Here is a 16,132-nt window from a genome sequence, read left to right as displayed (position 1 = left end):
AGTTAAAACATTAATCTATGCAGGGAGACCAACAAATTACGCACACCGCACCTAGTTTCTGATTTTTAGGCGGGTAGCTTTTTATCTGGGTCAGAGTTAGACCCCTTTCTACTTATATTTATGGTACGGCGGCGTAGAAAGGCCATATATAAATATATTATTCGTTCGGACGAATTAGCTATTTGTTCGGACAAATTAGTAATTTGTTCGGATGAATTAGCAATTTGTTCGGATGAATTTGTTATTGGCTATAAGGCAACGCCAATGCCGTAGTCAAACATCGTAAAGTGTTGGTAGGGGAGCACAAAACTTAGATTGGGGCACATGCTAAAATGGGATTCAATTCTAAACTTTTCCATATAAACGTCATGAAGATGGCGACGGTAACCTACATAATCACCCCCAACCCCTGAAATAACAAGCTAAAAATGGTAGGAATCCCTACACCCTGCTCATTCTTAAAAGTTTGATGTAGGCCTCAAGTCGTCCCCCCCCCCCCCCCCCCCCCCCCCCCCGGGCAAAAGTTTATTAAATGAAAATTTTCTGTATAACGGGCCATAACACAATCAATAAGGAAATCAATTTTTGTATGGGACGACAATAATGCAATTATGCGCCAATCAGAGCCTATCTAAGTTTTTCAACGCAAATCTGTATATCCGAATTTTATACCAATTTTATGGTATACCTTTCTTTATAGCAAATAACAATTTTTGAACAGAAATTTCTTGCACTAGAATTAAGGGGAGGATGTTATCAAACAACATTTGATATAAAGATGAGGATCTCGTTTGGGGTTCCAGAAGTGTAAGGAGGGGGCACATACATACTCTTGTCCCCACTCCCTACTTTTGAAAGTGTTATGGGGACACGAGCAGGCGCGTGGCCTCGTTTTTGAAAGGGGGAAGCTGGGGGCCACCCAAAAAGGATTGGGGGGGGGGGGCAGCCAAAAAGAGTTTTAACATGTAAAAAAGAAGAAAGGGAAAAATTTTAAAAAGTGGGGAAGGGATCAGCCCCCCTCCCTCTGTTGCTACGTCCCTGACGAGTATCCGTTGTCAGCCCTCCCTACAAGCCTATAGATATCGGTATATATATGATGAAAATGTTCCTTAAATTCAGCATACATACATACAGACAGACACACAGCGAGTAGGAATGAATGAACCCACGGGTGATGGAGAAAGGAACGAAGCGTAATCAACCGTGGGCTTCCGACGATGCCGAAATATATACATGTAGATGTAGGTGGGTACCTGTAAAGTGCGAAACGAAACGAAACAGATTGTATAACCGAACTCTTTTATTAGAAATGGTATCTTAGGCCCCTGTGAAAATTACCACATATAAATAAAATTCACCTCCCCTTTGATGTAGGCTTTCAGCTTGACTGATACACAGTTTTAAAAGCTGGAAAGGGGGGAGGTGGTGAGTAAGCAAAATGTACATATCCGAAGTTGATTAAATATCATGTGCAATTAGTTTCAGATCCATAAATTTCAGAACGGAGAGTTACAGTCTCAGAGGTCTGGCGAAACACACTAAACAAGGGGTGGGGTCGCTGGCGTTGGATCCGCCTTTGGACATAGATCCATTGTTCTAAGAAACTGGTGTCTGAGAAATTTGAAAGCAGGAAGAGGTGTAAACCTTTTATTTTATCTCTAACTGCTGAGGTGCGAGTACTTTCAATAATGGAAAAAGTTAGATAGTATACCATATTATATCGAGGTATGCTAGTGACAAACAAATTGATGGTACAGGGGTTTCAACAGTCTCGATTGAAGTCAGCATTTCGCAAATTCTATGGTCGTTATAACGATCTGGTTCGTCAATACAACCTCGTATTGGGTCAAATGCTGTCTGACGTGTTTCATACCGATTGTTAAGCCGTTCTTGACACATTGATTTTGACTGCGGATAACTCCGTTTACCTGATCGGGATATAGGGCTCACGGCGGGTGTGACCGGTCGACAGGGGATGCTTACTCCTCCTAGGCACTTGATCCCACCTCTGGTGTGTCCAGGGGTCCGTGTTTGCCCAACTATCTATTTTGTATTGCTTGTAGGAGTTATGAGATTGATCACTGTTCGTTATCTTCACCTTGCATACATGATGGTCAACTTTCGAGTGAGGCAATTGAAAAACTGGAAGCAACTACGGATTTCAGCACTTTGAGTAAAACTGCCATTCTTGAACTCTTAAAACAAGCCAGAGAGGAAGTTTTATGGAAAGAGACTTCTTCAAGACTAGATTTTGACGATCCTAAGAGTTTGTCAGATACTGATTATTACAACCTTACAGGTCTTGTAAAAGAACAGTTTGATGATCTGATGAATTCAGTGCACAACATAAAAACAACGAAGTCCAGGTCCATTCGAACATGTGTTGCGATTCTTCTGACAAAGTTAAGATCAGGACTAGACAACCAAATGCTGGCAACTCTATTCAATATGAAAAAAATTCAGGTAATAATTTAAAAGTACATTTTCAACAAGAAATAATTTATTTCAATTTGATCTCTGCCAATATATGTATCGCTTATAAAGTTTTAACGGTAGTAATGAATTACTTATCTTATTCATCCAAATCCAAAGGGAATATGCACTGACAAAATGTTTCATATATATGTATTGTTAATCCACGTTTTCAATTTAACATTATTATCAAATTCTAATGTTTTTCATAGATAAGAAGAGCTGTCCATTCAGCTAGAGAAGCACTGTTAACAGAATTCGTTCCTCAAAATCTTGGATTTGCACATGTCAGCAGAGACGATGTAATTCATCAACATACACGGCCACTTGCCCAAGAAATCTTTTCAGATATGTCTTCCTCTCCTGCTATTCTAGTACTGGATGGGACATACATATATATTCAAAAGAGCGGTAATTACACATTTAGCCGGAGATCTTACAGCCTCCACAAGCATCGTCCTCTCTTGAAACCGATGATGATTGTCTCAACTACAGGCTACATAGTCACTGTCTTAGGACCGTACCTTGCTGATGCCAAAAATAATGATACCTCTATACTGAACCATTCCATTCGTTCAAACACAGAGGAAATCAAAAGGTGGATAAAAGGAGATGATATTTTCGTCGTCGATAGAGGATTTAGAGATTCGGAATCCATACTACAAGATATGGGGATTAAGTTAGAAATGCCAGCTTTTCTTCAAAGGGGACAAAAGCAGTTAACTACAGAAGAGGCAAACTGTTCTCGATTAGTAACCAAGGTAATACTAAGATTTAGATTAGAATAAGAACTGCAGCATTTCTAAATATTAAATCAACTCGCACTCCATTATTATTTTAATAAAAATGTAAACCCTATACTTCGATATTACTTTTTAATTAAAAAAAACACCGTAATATGTTATTAGGTCAGGTGGGTTGTAGAGTCCATGAACGGGAGAATTAAGACATGGAAATACCTAGGGAAGACATTGCCTAACAGCCAAATAACATTTATTGGTGACTTTATTCGCATAGTCTGCAGCATATGCAACAAATATCGAGCACCTACATGTATAAACAGTGGCACGTACGATAAAGACATCGAAATAAGCCTGTAAAATGACAGCCCTCGCCAAGCAGTCCAATGATCTTCAGGAATTTGTACAGAAATATGGTTAGTATTATGCCAACTAAGAGTGTTATATATACTAGTATGACTTTTATTCACACAATAGACATAAAATCTAATTGTTTTTCATTCTATTTATGAACAGGTTTGGATAAACGATCAATGAAATGGGTAAAACTAGATGCTGCATCCGATGACAACATGCCATTCCAAAAGCTTTCAGAGGAAGAAATAAGAGATCTTACCATCGGTGTTTACCAGCTGAAAACCGCAAAATCCTATTCAGCAGAACATTTTACGGAACAGGGTTTGTTTGAGGTCCTTGTCAGCGATGGGATTTCAAATATAATAAGTGCCAAAATTCAAAGTCGCCAAATAAGTGCAAAAAAGTATGCTCTGTGGGTGAAATATAATGATGTAACAATTTCAGCGTGGTATTGCTCTTGCAAAAATGGTGCCCGCGTTGTCGGGATGTGTGGACACATTGCTTGTATTGTATGGTATTTATCGTTTGGAAGGTATCAAAGATCTATTTCCGGTGTCAGAGACTGGACGGACACTGTTGAGGATGCTGCTAGAGAGGTGGACTTTCCTGATAGCGACAGTGACGACGATTGTGTCAGTAATCAAGAAGAATGAGTGATTTCTGCAGATAAATTTAACAAAATAAAATTGGACATTGCAGTTTATATCAAATATTAATACAAATGTAGTAAATTCCACTTTCAACAGCTTTCTATAAACTTCATCAGAACATTCCCTACTGTGTAAGAATGATATTCAGAAATTCTTCATATTGAGAAAAAATATCAATACCCAAAATAAAAGTAAACAATTTCTAACAATTGGTGGAAACATTTTTGATAATTATGCTGTCATGACAACTGGGAAATGTCATCATTTTAACAAAATCTGTTTATTGTAAGTAGTTTGTGCACCATGTTTTTTCTTAGTTTTTAAAGATAATTGAAAATTAAAATACACTCAAAGACGATTTTGTAGGATTTATAGCAAAATCATTCGTTTCCATGGCAACCTGGATTGACTTTATGTCTAACCCTTCTTGAGAGATTATAGTATCTTTTTATTTTAATCTATTTGTTCTGAAAGATTTTGCTTATCGATAATGGATTTAACACACCTATCTTGAAAATATAATTTTTCTTTCAAAATCTAGGGGTAGGGGTTGGATTATATTAAGCGATTGAACCTATATTTAAACTCTCTATTGTACATTTAATAAATGAAATATATATGAAATTATGCTATTTTGTTATTTTACATAGTCATATGTATTCAATTACAAAAGATAAGAATTTTGCATTTTGGGCCGTATAAGGCACATACCGTACTTAGTTCTTTACTCGTTCTACCTTCTGTCAATTCAAATGAGGGAAAAGTTAAGACTATCATACATATCAACTGAATAATGCAATAAAACGCACCAAATCGACGAATTTCAACATTTTATTATATTAAATAAAGTTTTGATATATCACATATTGCATGGTGGGATATACCGGGTTACCAGTCGAGGGTTTTGGAGAATCCTGAAATTAGATCACAATAAGGTTTTAGTATCTTCCACAAATATGTAAAACAAGGTATATAAAACGACGTCGAGAACTTCCTTATCCACACTGAAATATACAGATCGAAAATGACGTTCACTTACCGGTTAAGGATTAGTGTCATGCTACCTCCCACTGAAAATAATAAAATATGTACATATATTTTCTTCAATTTTCATATATGCAAGTCGCTTTAATTTCTCGCTTGTTTGCCATTGTAACATTTAACACATTTAACAGGGGATGCTTACTCCTCCTAGGCACCTGATCCCACCTCTGGTGTGTCCAGGGGTCCGTGTTTGCCCAACTATCTATTTTGTATTGCTTGTAGGAGTTATGAGATTGATCACTGTTCGTTATCTTCACCTTGCATTTGAATTATATTGGAGTATTTTATGCCCCCCTTCAGAGAAGAGGGGCATATTACTGTGCACCTGTCGGTCGGTCGGTAGACCACATGTCCGCTCAATATCTTGAGAACCAGGCACCTGATTGTAATGATATTTCATATGTGGGTTGGTTATGAGTAGAAGCTGACCCGTATTGATTTTCAGGTCAATCCACTCTTGACATAGGAAGATACTGTCCGCTGAATATCTTAAGAACCCATTCCTAGACGGACATTAAACTTGGTACACTGTGAGGAGTACATGGCCTCTATTGATTTTGAGGCCACGTGGTCAAGGATCAAACTGGACATAGGATTATACTGATGACTCAATGTCTTGAGAGCCTTTTTCTTGACAGATATCAAACTTGGTACATCTCTTGGAAGTAAATGACCCCTATTCATTTCAAGGGTACAACTGGACATAGGAATATACTGACCACTCAATGCGTTGAGAACCCTTTACTTGACGGATATCAAACTTGGTATTGCGAGGAGTACATGGGCCCTAATGATTTTGAGGTCACATAGGTCAAGGGTCAAACTGGATATGTCACCATTGACGTTGAAGGGCTGGAAAACTTAGGCCTATGCTCGACGATAAGGGCCATTGAGCAGGGAGTGATCTTTATCGTGCCACACTTGCTGTGACACAGGACCTCGGTTTTTGCGGTCTTATACGAAGGATCGCCCCATTTAGTCGCCTCTTACAAGCAAGGGGTACTGAGGAGCTATTCTAATCCGGATTCCCAAGGAAGAGGTGATAATTATACGTGTAGATAATAACGTTCGAGTTCCATTCGTTACTTCATTGATATAAATTAGGCAACAAAATACCTTTATCCATACCTTCAAGTTCATCCAATGATATAGAATTGATGCTCACAAACTTTAATGACATTTTTGTTTGTTTTAAAATCTCGGTGCAACTTCCCAAACGATGTCTATTTTATGATATGAACAACAATATATTATATGTACTTCCTTTGACGAGAGTTGCTGAGGTGTATATATTGTCATATAACACTGGGCGCGCTTGATTTGTCTACACCGTTGAATCCTGGTGTAGTCGGTTTACATCTTATAATCAAGCGCAGTTTGGTGTATTGTAGAATATTCAATATGGATGTTCAGCAGGTGAAGATATCCTCATTGGAGAATTAACGATTTTGATGCAAATAAATCACAAAATAAATAACTATTAGAATTAAGACTTTTTAAAACAAAAATGCATTTTTGATGTGCCTTTATAAATACCTACATACCTCTGAAAAATACCAGGTCATACTCCAAAAGATTTGTAGATTTTTCTTTTTAATGATTGTATGAAATATCAATCGTTTTCATTTATTCTTTAGAAAAATATTTTAAACTCTTGTAAATGATTACATACAAAATTTTCCGTCTCACCATTTGTCAGCCATATTGAATTTTTCAGTGCATTTACCAAAACATGCCCTTAATTTAACGTCCCTCTCGAGCATTTTTAACACATATAGAGACGTCACCAATACCGGTGAACGGCTTCAAATTTAGGCCTATGCTCGTCGCTTACGACCATTGAGTAGTGAGGGTTCTTTATCGTGCCAAACTACTATGACACGGGACATCCGGGGTTTTTTTTAAGGTCATCTCCTAGGACCCGTGACATTCACGCCTGATGACGAGGGTTTGGCGATGGAACTGTCACTACTTATTTTATCGACTTAGGTCTGTCGCGGTCAGGATTCGAACCCCGATCTTCCGCATGCGGCGCGAATGCTCTACCTCTAAACCACTCCAGGGGTTTACAGGGTGTAGAAGGTGTACCAAAAAGTGTACACCTTTTCACTTGATTACGGAAAGGTGTGCATTTTGTGGTCGGTGTTGACAACTCAAGCGCGCCCTATGCATGAATAAATTAGATTCCATAACATAATCTTTTTTAACAATAAAACGTTTTATCAAAAAACCATAAAGAACATTCTATTTAATTTTCTTGGCTTACTGCTGATTCCATTATAAAATCACTTGTACATGCGGAAGCTGACCCACACCCCTCTCCTGTATGTATCGTCACGTGCTGCCATATTAGGTAATAAAGGTAGCATCATCGAACATGGTTTAGTTTTTTCTGTCAATTCGAGAAGAAAAACCTCGTTGTTTCTGGACTTCACCTCACTTATTTACTTTCTCTGTGAACCTCAGGGTTCACGAAATGACTTTTGTCACTAGTGGAGCAACAATAAAGTACGAAACGACTATCAATGCTCTAGGAATAGCTTAATTCATAAAAGTAATATATATATGAAAATGCATGTGGGTTTTTTTCAATTCGTGTATTCCATCCTGGAACCCATTTTCAAATCGTTTTAGAATAGAATGGAATATGATATTTATTCAACTAACATGACAAAGGAAAGCAAAGACAACTACACTGTATGATGAACAGAGAGTTAGCCGTCAAATCTATCAATGCATAACATACACACAAAACATATGTTCATGCAGTTATGCCAGTACAAGCATAGTAACTATGATTGATGTTTTCCGCCACACTCAACACTTTTTCAGTTATCTGGTAGCGCCCAGATTTTATTGGTGGAAGAGAGAACCCAGATACATCTGGTGTATCTGGGAAGAGACCACCGACCCTCCGAAAGTAAACTGGGAAACTTTTTTACTTACTGGCGCGAGCGGGATTCGGGATTCGAACCCGCGCCGACAGAGGTGAGAGGTCGTGTGATTTTGAGCGCGATGCTCTAACCACTCGGCCACGGAGGCCCCTCATAGTAACTATGTTGCAGTAATCAATTATGTTGCAGTAATCAAATTGTATGTTATACATGCACATAACTATATAGTATATGCAAGGTAAAGATAACGAACAGTGATCAATCTCATAACTCCTATAAGGAATACAAAATAGATAGTTGGGCAAACACGGACCCCAGGATGTATGTTGTTTTCTCTATTGAAATTTACAATTAAATAATCGGCATAATAAAACAGCAAACGCAGGATCTTCATTTGACATAATCCATGTAAACAGATCAGCATTTTTAAGCAGTACTAGGTTGTGAAAGGTTTTATATACTAGTATCTTATTTAAATATTCTCCTCTATGATTATTATCACATATTACTCCTAGGCAATTGATCCCGCCTCTGGTATATCCAGGGGTCCGTGTTTGCCCATCTCTCTATTCTATATTGCTTATAGGATTTATGAGATTGATCACTGTTTGTCATCTTCACATTTCATAGTGGACATTCGAGTAGAAAATGTAATTTATTCTCTGTTGAACTTGAAATACAGTGTTGACAGACTCCCTAACATCTAGTAAGAATTTCATTTTTGTTCCCCGCGCAATGAAGTTGCGGATGGTATAATGTTTTTGACCCGTCCGTCAGTTATGGTGGCTGATTTGTGCCACTTTACAATTTGTCGCCTTTTCGAGGCACAAAGACGACAGAACGAAAAGACGACAGAACAATAATTAGCGAATTTTCGTCTTGAAATAACGAAAAGACGACAAAATACAGATTTTCCCGTTATTTTGCTATCTGATCTGATAGGAAGTCAATATAAAATTTGCTGTGTTTTCGATAATTTGTAAAATGGCACAAATCAGCCACCATAGTCAGTCCCTTTTTGGTCAGCGCAACTCCTTCGAGACCGCTCAACAGAATTTCGTGAAACTTTGTAGTTAATAAGGATACACTGTATAGATGTCCATATTCCCAGGAAATTCTGATAAAATATCACATTAGAACATGTCCACTGCACACGAGATAAAGAATATAAAAATTAAGAGTAGGGCAAACATGGGTCCCTGAACATACCACAGATGTCTAGGAGAAGTAAGCATCCCCTGTTGACCAGCCTCACCGTCAAGGTCGATTCGATTCTTCTAATATATATACGAGGGCTTTTCAATGTGTATTGTACCACAGCGCGATAACGCTTTGTATGTTTCGTGGATGATGATACTCTTGAATAGCTCTATTCAATACCTTTCCAACGGTATAAACACAGCCTTCAGATCCACTTAGTTTTAAACTTATAGTCATTTCAATAGCGCCAGTCGTTGACCACTGTTTAAAATTGGTTGAGAAACGGGTTGAGAATATCGAAGAAATTAGAGCTTATATAAAGTTCGCAAAAAAAAACTTTGTCATTCGGTAATGCAAAATTTTTACTGAATTGGGGGAAGTCTATGGGTCTGATATTACATCAAATGAGACAGTTCGTAGGTGGAGAAAGAAATTTCTGACAGGCACATAGTCCGTCTAAGATGCAGCAAAATCTTGCCGACCTGTGACTTTTACAGGCAAAGCAAATGTCTCAAAAGTCAGGGAAATAATTGAAAGTGATGGCAAATACACGATTCGTGGTATTGCTAAAACTGTTGGTATATCACTATCGCGGGTGTATTTCATTTTGAAAGTACGAAAGATTTCTGCCAGATGGATACCGCATGTATTGACAGATGACCAAAAACGGGTACGAGTACAGACCGCTAAGCAATTGCTCAAAATGTTTCCCAAATTCAATCAAAGACAATTTGCAAACATTGTTACTGGTGACGAAACATGGGTTCACTATTTCGAACCAGTAAGAAAAATTGGAAACAAAATACGGCTAACTAAACACGGTAGAAGGCCTGTAGTTGCCAAAAGAACCATAAGCACAAAGGCTCTTTATTGCATATTCTTTTCATGTGATGGTATAGCCGTACAAATTCCGGTGTCGAAGGGCAAAAGTGTTACAGGTCGGTATTACCGAGATGTAATACTAAATAAGCTCAAGAAATATCATAAACGACGCCCTGTGTCAGGATTTAGGCATGTTCGTCTACTTCATGATAATGCTCCATCACATACATCTGAACTTGTGAAGCAATTTTTGAAGTCGGTGAAAGTTACCGTCTTGCCACACCCACCATACTCTCCAGATCTAGCCCCATGCAACTTTTTCCTTTTTCCAAAACTTAAAAAGTTCTTATCTGGTCGTCGTTACAAGTCCTGACAAGCCCTTGGCTCAGCCATCAGTCAGTGTCTCAGAGGTCTACCTAAATCAGCGTACCGTGGCGCATTTCAGAAATGGATTCAGATTCTGAAATCATGTTTTTCAAACCGCGGAGAATACTTTGAAGGGATGTAATGTTCATTTCACTATTTGAGTCGAATGCTTTTGAGATATCGTACAATACACATTACATATCGAACAGCCTTCGTACAAAATAAGTTATTTTGGTCAATCATCAAAGTTAGCTGGAGATATACGGACATTTTGTGTAAATTTTTAAAACATCTGTGTCCATGAGAAAAGCTTTAAAAAGTGTCGCTCTTCCTTTATATATAATTAATTTTCACCGATGATTGTTTCAGAGTAGTACCCAGGTAAAGTTTAGCTTTTCTTGAAATTTCTCAACCCAGTACCATGTAACAGCAGTATCAAGATAAGATGGATGTTTCCAGTTCCATTTAGGAAGAACCGGTGTTACGCTCTGTTGTATGAGCTGGAGGCTATCTAAAGTCCTTCCTCTAATTTCATTTACCTAAAACGTTTTTCGAATAATAAATGAGATTTTTCTCTGGATGTTTGTCGACAGTACTGGAACTAGGATACTACCAGAGTATTTTAAAACTTTTAAATCTGAGTTTAGATCTAAAAGCCCACAGGTACATGTAACGAGGTGGCCAACAAAGTTCTCTGACCACCAGTTGCAAAATGTACATTAACATAGACAAGCCACGCTCATAGAAACGTGCAATTCATTCAGCGTGTATATCTTCTATAGTCTAAGCAAATTCAAAGGGTTATTCGGATATTTGAAATTAACAGATTAAATCGCCCGATTCCTGATTTATAAAATGTTTTAAAGAAAATAATTGTAATATGCAAATACGTGTAGTTTTCTTTACCTGATTCAGATATATACGAAACAGCAAGGATGTTTGAATTACTCGAAATATTTTAAACATATTAATCTGATTGATATTTCTCCAAGAAATAATGATTGATTGATGGAAGGAATGTTGTTTAACGTCCTCTCGAGAATATTTCACTCATATGGCGACGTCCAAGAAATAAATTTACAGTAAAACCAAAGCATGTATCTAACGTCAGAGTGCAGTTGTAATTCTAAATGAAATATCAGATCTAAATACTATGTATCTGTTCCGAGTATTCCTCATGTGTATTTCTATTTTCTATAAAGATACACTGATAAAGCATAATCATTGGTATGTTCACACCATGCGATTCTCTAAGTTCGATCCCGGCAGGCCGCATGTACATTTATTTGATTTGCTTTCAATTATTAGTTTGTTATTAAATCATTATCGTAGATTTATTTTATCTTATTATTGTTCCCTTTTTCCAAAATGACATTCTTGTCGACCGGCTAGAACTAAGTCTATCTGTAAGATATATTTCAGTCTTGTCTGACGTGGAGTTTCATTCTATTTGTGTGCATGTAATATACACGTACACTGTAAAAATGCATGGGGAAAATTCTTCAGAAGAGGTGGTTTCTTTTATTTTATCTTCAATGTGTCTTGAAATATATAAATGTTAACGACACTCAAATTGAACGTGATAATGTAACGAAAAACGCGACCATTTCGTTTTAACTTTCAATTTTTTTAATCAGACAATAGAATCAGTATTTATGTTTCTCAGTGGTGCACAATCTCACCACAGCTCTGTTTTTGCTGAGTTGCAAGACGAATAATCGTAATTCCATGATTATACGATTTTTGCATACTGCTACTCTTTCTTTTATTTCCATAGCGAACGAAATTTTTATATGTTTTTTTTTTCGTCGTGTTCTGTTACTTTCTTTCACAAGTCACTGAGATAGTTAGTACAAAATAAAAGTTCATTTATTTGCTGAATGGATATTGACGGGGCTTTCATATTTCCTTGTGACAAGACCTTTCCTTGCCTACCAGAATTACGTTTCTGTCATCAGTGTTTCACATACACATTAATTTTATGTTGAAATTATTTCATGTTTGAATCACTGCCATGATTAGCAGCATAATGCCTAAAAAGTCAAAGCGTGTATGGCATAACTACCGTTTCGTACAGATTCTGTAGACCGTTCACAAAGTGGGCAATGTTTCTTGCAAGGCGTTTTGTACAAACCGTTCATCGTTCCGTGCAAGGATCGTTTCGTATCAATCCGTTACAGGGTATGTATATTGTTTTCAAAGTTCATTGTTGCGCGAGTTGCAATTACATATAATGTAAATTAAATCACACTGGACTTTTGAATATCCAGACATTTCAGTTTCTGAACGAAAGTTTTGGGAAAGGATTTTTTTTAAAAAGTTGTGTATCTTTACTGGTGCAATCTAATACTATTAAATATTCCCTCGGTTAACAAAACGTCATGGCAGCAAAATAAACTCATGTACGTGGATTGAATGACTGGATACTTACAAATGAGTTATATTGAGACCATGTCCGACTCTATCATATCTGGCCGCCATATAGTCCATCATCAGCAAGTCTGCCATTATATTTCGAGGCTTCCTACTGAAATGAATAATCTTATTTTAAAAATGTTTAGCAAATTTAAATCTTTGCATGCCACAAATGTTACTGAATTTTCGATTAGCCCCTTAAACAATTGCATGGAATGAATTTCGCTACCCCGAGGCATCATTTCTGAATCCGTATGCATGTATGTAAACGTTCATGTGCATTATCAAGTAATAGTGTTGGATTTATTTTATTAATAAATCTACATTAATGTATATTTAATGTTTCAATATGAATTGCCATTATTTTGAAATGTGTTATATGCCCACAGGCAGGTTTTTTTTTACAAAGTTGAAAGACTAGCGACAATACTTGAAGGGCATTTGTGGGCAGTTAGTGACTATGATAGATTGAAAGTAGAAATAAGGAAATAGAGGCAGAGCATATACTTTTGAACAAGTCGGCAAAGGGTAAGCAAGTCATAGTGAAGGCAATAGAAATATGATAAATATTGCATCATTGTTGTAAGCTTTTTATCACATCACACAGTGTTATCTTACAGAAGTGATTTATAAGCTGTACATTTATGTTTATGATTATAAATGTTGATATATTTCAGTGATCTATTCGGGCAATAATTTTTTTCTTTTCATTTCAAATGCAGAAAAACAAACAAACACTTACAAACACATCATGGCTGGAAGATATGGCAACAAACTATTGATAAATCATTACATACATTATCTTCAAATAAACATTTCCAGTTTAACCATCTTGTTTTGAACACATCGACTTCGTTCAATGTTTTATACATTTTGTCTTCAAATTTATATGTTTTCAAGTGCTTGACTACATTCTGAAATAGTAATTTTTCTTTTGGAATATATTATACCTTTTGCCAAGCAATATTATTAGATTTATGGCTTCATCTTCTCCAGGGAGACCTAGTATTACTGTAATTGCATCTAATTCTAGTCTTTTTCTACATTTTTTCAAATATCCATTTTTCTAAAAGGGACCATAATGGACTAACATTTGGGCAATAAAAGAAAACATGCAGAATTGTTTCAGCTTCAATTCGACACAGAGAACATAAATTATCATCTCTGATTTTTGACAGAAATAAGTACTTATTTGTGCCTAGGATTCTATGAATAATTCTAAAATTGGACCATATTAACCTTGTATCTCATTTTGGTTTATTGTACTTATGGGAAGACAAAAATATGTCATATATTATGCCTTAGAACCTTTCTTATGCAATATTTCCATAAAATATGGCTGAAAGGGTCTTGTAGTGGAGTTTGACTTGTAATTTTTAACATTAGGCCAAGAATGCCATATTGCTCTTTTTATTTCCACATAAAAAGTGAAGTGGGGGGGGGGGGGGTAAGAGAAAAAAAATTCAATAATATCTTTAAAACGCATATAGTTGCCATTATCATCAAACAAGTCACCTACAATAGTAAACCCCTTTTCATACAAAGACTTTGAAAAAGATCACCATCCTATTTTGAATGTTGCATTGTTTTTCTTGAAATTACATGCATTTCTATTTCGTTGTCCCATATAAAGTTATAGTGAAAATTCAAATGCATTATGGTTTTTTTTAAGTTTGCAGTGTATATTATTCCAAGTACTGTAAATGGTTCCTCTGTCCACTAAAGTCCTGTATCACTACAGAATGTGTCTGTTGAATTAATTTTGGAACCAATTCATGAAGCGTTTGTTTTTGTGATGTTTGGTTTAAGTCCTGAAAATTTGGAAAATTGAAAAAGATCTAAAGGACTCTATAAGCTTTTTTCTAACCATCTAGAAATATTACAGTCTCATCAGTATATTGAAGTAAACATTTTTTCTTTGCCAATCTTTATTTCTTTTATGTTTTTGTTTTTTCTTATCATGTATCCCATGATTTCTACACAGATATTAAATATATTGGGAGAAAGAGGGTCCCATTATCGACAGCCCCTCCCTATTTTGAAAAATTGTGTAAATATACCATTTTGAATAACACATAACTGAGCTTGATTATAAAATACATGTATCCATCTTATAAGGTCAGGACCATAGTTGAAGAATTTTAGTGATTTGTACATAAATTTCCAAGAAATTGAGTCAAATGCTTTTTTAAATCAATAAGCATGCAATTAATTTCTGGTATATTTCTGTTCTGCACACATTGAAGAACATCATACATTATACGTGTATTTTCACCAATAGATATATTTTTGAGAAATCCATTTTGGTTGACACCTTGGGAGAGGGTGAAAATAGGTTGTGCCTGCTACCCAATCCCATTCACTTCTCCGATGAATAAGGTTTAAATTAATTAAAAGCTTATTACATAAACCTTCACTTGCTTGAACGGTAGCTCCGTCAATATATTATTCCAATATCAGTACGTCCGCATTTATATTTCTAAGCTTCCTACTAAAATGAATCGTCTTTGATTTACTGTGTCAAATAATAGTAGTCCATTATTAGTCATTTCGAGGCTTCCAACTGAATGAATGGTCGTTTTATTTACAATGTCAGACAATTAATGTTGAATTATGTTTCATTTCTTTCATAAAAAGAATATTACCTTCTTATTGCGTTTGTCTCGCCTCTCAATACTGCAGTTCCCGAGACAAAAAATGTCAGGAATACACTCAATACTAGAGCAAATGTGACAGCGCTACTCTGGAACATTTTTTTTTTTCTGTAAAAAACAAATATGCAGCTGATTATATAATAAAATAGTCGACAGCAATCAGTTCTCACATTCAATGTAATTATTTTACGTCGTCCTTATAACTGAACTTGAGCAATCACTTTCCATCAGGTAAATTAAAAGATGCAAAGTCATATGATAGTTAATATATAGCTGCAATAATGTAGCCCTATCCGATTTTTTTTTTTATTCTGACGTTTTCGGGATATATAGGGCTACAATTCCATAGGGAACCAGGGGCCTGTTTTACAAAACAACTTACGACAGGGTCGCAAGTCTTAAATTATATTACAGTTATTACTTTGAGTAAATGCAAGGTGAAGATAACGAACAGTGATCAATCTCATAACTCCTATAAAGGTGAAGATAACGAACAGTGATCAATCTCATAACTCCTA

At 36.2% G+C, this 16,132-nt stretch overlaps 1 protein-coding gene across 1 annotated transcript; it reads left to right on the top strand.

Moving 5' to 3' along the window:
* The first annotated feature begins 3,573 nt into the window (after nucleotides 1-3,573).
* On the top strand, nucleotides 3,574-4,261 carry LOC125672361 (uncharacterized). The gene is made up of 2 exons (XM_056163738.1): nucleotides 3,574-3,628; nucleotides 3,729-4,261. Exons 1-2 carry the CDS (start codon nucleotides 3,574-3,576, stop codon nucleotides 4,220-4,222), a joined length of 549 nt encoding a protein of 182 aa, XP_056019713.1. The 3' UTR covers nucleotides 4,223-4,261.
* The last annotated feature ends 11,871 nt before the right edge of the window (nucleotides 4,262-16,132 follow it).

Source organism: Ostrea edulis, chromosome 4 (assembly GCF_947568905.1).
Source record: "Ostrea edulis chromosome 4, xbOstEdul1.1, whole genome shotgun sequence".
NCBI classification, from domain to species: Eukaryota; Metazoa; Mollusca; class Bivalvia; order Ostreida; family Ostreidae; genus Ostrea; species Ostrea edulis.
This window is presented reverse-complemented; position numbering and strand designations above follow the sequence as displayed.

Bases quoted from the DNA above. Each gene is read 5' to 3' on its own strand.
- LOC125672361 (XM_056163738.1), top strand. From the start codon at position 3,574: ATGACAGCCCTCGCCAAGCAGTCCAATGATCTTCAGGAATTTGTACAG. The intron at 3,629-3,728 runs GTTAGTATTATG...ATTTATGAACAG, and splicing joins GGAATTTGTACAGAAATATG to GTTTGGATAAACGATCAATG.